Source organism: Lacerta agilis, chromosome 2 (genome assembly GCF_009819535.1).
Source record: "Lacerta agilis isolate rLacAgi1 chromosome 2, rLacAgi1.pri, whole genome shotgun sequence".
NCBI lineage: Eukaryota > Metazoa > Chordata > Lepidosauria > Squamata > Lacertidae > Lacerta > Lacerta agilis.
In genome coordinates, this window is record NC_046313.1 from 5,435,155 (window position 1) to 5,441,154 (window position 6,000).

A 6,000-nucleotide genomic window follows, 5' to 3' on the forward strand; every position below is an offset into this window, starting at 1 on the left:
ATCTGCCTGCAGGTCACTTGATAACCAGGACCAACTGGGTGCCTCTCCGCGCGACCCCTGGCAATGCCACCCTCTGCCTCCCTCCAGCTTCCCTGATGCAGCGCCTCTCCTCCCTAAGGCATCGATGGGGGTCTCTCCTCCGGCTCTACGCTCCGGATTGCCCACCCAGACGGTCTCACAGCTCCATCCCTAACGGGCAGATGGAGACGTTCGCCTTCCCCACCACCATCGTTAACTTCGGGGCAGGTGCTGCTGCCCGCTGATCTGGACTCAGTCCTCCGGCTTTGCCGGAAATGGGGCCCGATGGGGTTCCCCCTGCCATTCCCCCAAGCTGCGTCTCCAGATGCCTCTCCAAGCCCGGTGCCAGGGGTGCAGGCGGCGCCGATTGGACCCACACCCCATCCCACGGAAGTTGGGCAGTCCCTGCAGAAAGAAACCCTTCCGCCCTTTGCCAAAGAGGACGCAGCACCAATCCTGACATCCCAGCTCCGAATCTAGGAAACGCAGCCGGACTGAAGGCGCGGGAGAGAGAGAGGCGAGGAGCCCAGCGAAGGGGCGGGAGAGGCGCGCAGTCGCCCGCCCCTTCTCCCTCGCCTCCGGGCTCCCTGGATCCTCCAGGAGTTGCTGTATGGCGCGAGTGGGGGGTGGGGAAGGGAATGTCTAGGGCGCGCGAGGAAGCTGCCGCTTGGCGCGGGAGAGGCGCGCGAGACGAGCGGGGCGGGGATGGCGCCGGGGCTGCGATGGGGCGGGGGGCGGCGGCTGCGCGCTGCCTGTTCCGTTACCTCGTTGAGCAGGAAGGTTGCGCTGGAGTCAGAAAAAGACATAGACGGCGGGGGAGGGAGCCGGCCGGCCGGCGGGCGGGCCCGGGGTGCGCTGCCCGCTGGGGAGAAGGAAGGAGGGAGGGAGGCGCCCCCCGGCCCCGCTGCGCCGCTTCCGAAGCGCCTGCCCGGCTCTGGCTGCCTGCGCTCGTCCGCTCGCCCGCGCTCTCCTCCTCCTGCCGACGAGCGCGGTGCGCGCCGCCGCGCCTCCCGGCCCTCCTCCCGCCGCGCTACACGCGCCCTTCCGAGAATGGGCTCGGGGACGTGCCAGGCGCTATATAATCACGTTGGGGGGGGGCGAGGATGCGCCCGCCCTGCGAAGCAAGAGCGTCTCCGATGGCGCCTTCCCCGCGCGCACAGCTCGGGGCTTTCCACGGGCTCCCCTCTCGCCAGGGTGGGGCGCTTCTGGGCTGAGAGAGAAGGGAGGCAAGCTGGCGTGCAGGATGCGGCTCGCTCCAGCCGTCGACAAGCTCCAGATGCTCATCCAGCAGATAGAGAGATCTCCAGCTTCCCGGGTTTTTAATGCCATCGCTCCCCTCCCCCGCCCGTCGATGGCATTGCAAATCCGAGAAACTGGAGATGGGCGAAGCCGCTCACCCGCTGCCGTTCTCCCCTGCCTGCATAGCACGCCTTTCCCCAGGGTTTCAGCTGTCCCTGGCACAGCAGAGGCTCAACCCTGGGGGAAACGGAACAGTCGGAAGGACCCCAGAGCAAGTGCAGAGTGCATTTCCGCGGAGTGGTTGCAGATAATTGCCACGTATCAGCCACCGGCAGAGAGTTCTGTTTGAAGGCCCTCCGGCCCTAGCATCTCCTGTGTTAGAAATTAAGCTTTGCCATTTCCCGCGGACGCCATCCCTGACCGTTAAAAAGCAAGGCACACTATTCTCTCTCGGCTGCTGAGATCCTTCCCGCCCCATTTCCTGGGATTTCAATGAGGCCGCATCTAGCCCCTTGCCCCCAGTTCCTTGGAGCGCACCCTGGTGGAGATGAGAGGATAATCGGGGGTTCCACTTCCCTTGCTAGGGAATATTTGGTGTGGGTGGGTGTTTAAAACAGGATTAATGAAGCAGATCCCTATTTTAATCTCAGTTTGAGGCTTTTGTCATCAGGGAATAGAGGCCTTGGCCATGAAGACTGGTTTGCAAATGCCGGTCATAAATAAATAAAACCCCATATTTATTTACAGTATGAAAGAACAGCTGGATTTGAGAAGGGAGGCAAAGGAAAGATCAGCTGTGCCACAGGACCCTCTTACTGAGGGTGGGTGATGGGACAGAAATCACTGAAAAGCTTAGCTCAACCTAGGCAGCACCACCACTCTTAACTTAGAAAACTACCACTCTTAGCAATAGAAAATTGTTCAGAACAAGCCCGTGAACCGGCACTCAGTTAGAATGGAGCCTTTGTAGTTCCAGCCCTGCAGGGGGCGCTATGGATTGAGGGTCAATAGTTTTTGATTTTGTGGAGGGGAAGCTTCTGATTTTGCGGTGTATGGGTTGAAAACTGCAGAGAGCACAGATGGAGGAGGAATATTTTAGTTACAACTATAGGGGTTAAAGCAGAAAATATTCAGCTGCTGGACTTCTGTATAAGGGGGGGGCAGTGCTCCTGCCTTGGTGGTCTTCACTCAGCAGGGGCACTATAGGGCACAGGCCTTGAGTTCAGGGGAAAGGGCGGCAGCTAATAATGGCACAGCAGAGCTCAAACCCACCCATGAGTCGCTGCAGTAGCTGGTGCCACCTGCCTACCTGGGAAAACCTAACCCTTCTTGACAGCTCTGGCGAGCCTCTCAACCCACATCTCCTGCATTTGACTCCTCTTTCTTGTGCTGCGGTTCTGCCACCCACTCTCCAGGCTGCTCCCTCGCCCCCTTCTCGCCCGCTCCTCTTTTCCCAGCCCCCCCCCCAAGAGACAAGGATGGTGCCACTTTACCTCGTTGAGCAGGAAGACACTGGAGTTGGAGAGAGACATGCAGAGTGTCTGCTTTTGCTGGACTGCAGCTGACACTGCGTGGCTCACATCACACACCTCCTCTACCTTCCTCTCATGAACCCAGCCCAGCTCACGGGGGCAGACAGGAAACCCTGCCCACAGGGACTCTCTCATGGGATGGAGAGCGAGCAGCCTGCAAGCTCAGGGGCACGAGGAAATTGTGCAACGGTGCACGAGCATTACAAGTCGCCGTCCCCCCACCCCACCCCGTGCACACTGTTGTCTTGTGGCGCCGTATGCAAGCATCCCATTGGCTCCCAAGCTCTTGTGGGACACTGTGGGTGTGGATGGGTGTGGGAGTGCGCACCACAGCTTTGTGAACCATCATCTTTTAGCACCAAGCACAAACAGCCATCGTGGAACAGCGCACCAGCCGCACACAATGCATTTAAACACGACACTGGCTTCAGGCATCAGCTTTTCAGCTTATCAGCTCACAGCTTCTTGTGGGACCCAACAGGAGCAGTTTCGGTGGCAGCCCACGACTATCGCGGGCTTATAAGTGCAAATGGCTTCCGTGACAAAGATTCTCACAAGGTGGAGGAAGTCGCTTGCAGTCTCAGTGCCATGGGTCTCTGGGCTGTCAAAAGCGGCTACTGAGAAATGATGCAGTCCAATGACCACTTCTGGATCAATCGTTGAAACTGGTAAGTGAGCCCAATATGACTGCAGTGGAGACAGACCAGAGGAGGAATGACTGATGGGAGGAGCGCAGAGAGAAGAAACGCCTTGGTGCATCTGCAGGAGCACAACTGGACTCCTTCACCTGCCCCAGCTGCAACAAAACATGTCTCCTATTTTTTTTATTTTTTTTTATAGATACAGATTTAATTATCTGGAAGCATTTCTCATTTAATACATTATCGCCATGTGACTTCTTCTCCAGGTTTCAATTCCCTTTGAAATAACTTGCTTTTGTTCCTGAAGAGCGCCATTTTCTCATCATTCCTCCTGTCTAAGTAACACCCCAACACAAATCCTATGGGAACCAAAGTTACGGCCCAGTGGCCTCGCACAAGATGCAAAATATTCACCATAGTTACTGGCCTGAAGGCCTACAAGCGCGGTACCGACCTCATGTCTCTCTCCTATTGGTCTCCCTTCCTACAGTTTGACTTTACTCCCAAAGGAGCACTCCTCCACTGTCTCCCGAGACAGATGGATCCCACCAAGTGCCCAATAAAAGCCTAAACCAGGGTTTCCCAAACTTGGATCATCCTTAGCTAGCAGGACCAGTGGTCAGGGATCATGGGAACTCTAGTCCAAAAATAGCTGGAGACCCAAGTTTGGGAAACCCTGGCCTAAACCTTCCTGAGAGATCCCTCTAAATTGTAAAACTGCTGTAAGATGGTACCTCATTAGCATCACTCACATTGGTCGGTCCACATTAGTTCCCCTCACCTTGCTGGAATTTTTCTTCCAGCTGTGGCTTCTACCCATCATTGGTTCAGTTTCTAGACCATGGACGGGCTCTCAAATCATCCCCAACTGGTCTGATATTTATCCTCAGTACATGTTCAGATAGAAGGTGAGAGCACAGAGATGGCTCCATTGCCATTCCTTCCAGGACTCCAGGCTAGCACTGCTAAAGGCTTGCAGCCAAGGGGAGCTTCCAGGCTGTTGCTGCTTTTGGCTGGTATTCAATCACACACGGGTTATAGTGGACTGGGTGGTCTTGCACAACAAGCACGCTTCCCCCCAAAAGATCAGACTTTGCAATCTGGAAAGTGGAGGTGGAAAATGCATCCTCTAACATCCCTGCAAACAAATCAGGGCGCATGCTCAATGAACATCTGGCCATCTGGAAGAGCCCAGAGTAGCAGGACTTCTTCCCAGCTACTAGCTGTTCCTTGTAACCACACAACAGAAGATCCAAGTTGCCTTTTATATGAAAGGTGAGCAAAAGGCCTTTGAAATTATTGTGGGCAGGGTGGCAGGGAGGGCGAGCTATCCTTCATTACTGCATCCTTTCAAAGCAACTGCTCTTCTGTGCTTTGCTGGCGAGCCAGAAACAACTGGGCATGCTGGTCTGCAATTGAGACTCCCCCCTTTCCCTGCAGCACACGAGACCAGAAATACTGAGGTCGCCCCCCCCCCCGAATATTCAACAACTTCTGCTTTATTCTGGCTGGTTTTGGCCTAAGAAAAGACCCCCGCCCCATTTGACAGATTGAGTTATTTATTTTCCCAGTGAAGTGGTTTTTGAACCACTGAGGGATTGCTGGGAAGCCTTGCAGCTCTTTCATGGGGTGGCACCTTACTGAGAAAACCCACGGATTCAGTAGGGCAGGCTTCCCCAACCTAGTGCCCTCCAAATGTTTGGGCCTACAACTCCCGTCACCCCCAGCTGGCACTGGAGGGCATCTAGAAGGCACTTGGTGGGTGAAGGTGGTGGTGATCCAGGCATGAGGAACTCCACCCGAGCAGCAGAAAACTCAGGCCATCTCAGGTGCCTCAGAAAGTACCCTCTATCTCCTTCCCCTTCTGCCCCAGTGTGACAGCATTGGGGGACTTGTGCTGAGTTATACCCTGAAGGCGTAAAAGGATAAGGAGCCTGAATTCAAATTATTTGCCTCCCCCCCCCCACACACACACACTGAGTCACTCCGCTTAGAAGAGTGGGGGAGGCAGAGCTGGAAGTGTGTGTTGTGTGTGTGGAGAATCCTTCCATTTGGCTGCCTCAGAGCAGCTTCATAAATAAGAAAACACAAAGCCAGGCAGGGCGGGGGAGGGGGCCCTCAGAGTGGCCTGCTAATGGATGCTCTCCTATGCCAAGGAAGGCCCTGGGGATGCAAGAAGCATCTTCACTTTCCAGGAGGAGGAGAAGAGGGGAAGGGAATGCGGGGAGGAGGGGAGGCGGTGGGGGAGCCCTTCGCTCCCTCCCGTTGCGTTTGGGGGAGGGAGGACAGATCCTGAGTTCGCTTTTGTCAGGGATCCATATCGAACCGCGTGCACAACCGGTGACTCCCCAGCCCCCAAAGCCTGTTTGTGGACAACTTATATTATATTAGCAGCCCCATTAGGGCTTGGGGTACTTGGCCAAATGGGCCCTACCAAAAATAACCTCTCTGCTGAGAAACACTCAGCCATTCTTTTTAATGTCCTAGTGCTGCCAGATCTTAAGGCAGTGATTGTGCTTATGCAGGAGGGCCATTTAGGGAGAGTATTTCCCTGCTTTTGTTCCGAATTA

The 6,000-nt window shown here is 55.5% G+C and overlaps 2 protein-coding genes across 3 annotated transcripts in view; both read right to left on the bottom strand.

Annotated features, from left to right (window-relative positions):
* Positions 1–2,830, bottom strand: part of CACNB3 (calcium voltage-gated channel auxiliary subunit beta 3) — a 38,809-nt gene extending 35,979 nt beyond the window's left edge. Inside the window, exon 1 of one of the 2 annotated variants that reach the window (XM_033138103.1) lies at positions 2,751–2,830. In XM_033138103.1, the coding sequence (XP_032993994.1) occupies positions 2,751–2,789 (39 nt within the window). In that variant the 5' untranslated portion in view covers positions 2,790–2,830. Of the gene's footprint in view, positions 1–782; positions 1,100–2,750 lie in introns of those variants that run through there. The other variant, XM_033138094.1, reaches the window with a different exon arrangement.
* An 800-nt stretch (positions 2,831–3,630) lies between these two features.
* On the bottom strand, positions 3,631–3,880 carry LOC117042881 (NADH dehydrogenase [ubiquinone] 1 beta subcomplex subunit 1-like). The gene has a single exon (XM_033142522.1). The coding sequence runs from the start codon at positions 3,845–3,847 to the stop codon at positions 3,671–3,673; it is 177 nt and encodes a 58-aa protein (XP_032998413.1). The 5' UTR covers positions 3,848–3,880; the 3' UTR covers positions 3,631–3,670.
* Positions 3,881–6,000: the final 2,120 nt, after the last annotated feature.

Coding starts and splice junctions, on each gene's coding strand:
- LOC117042881 (XM_033142522.1), bottom strand. CDS start 3,847: ATGGTGAATATTTTGCATCTTGTGCGAGGCCACTGGGCCGTAACTTTG.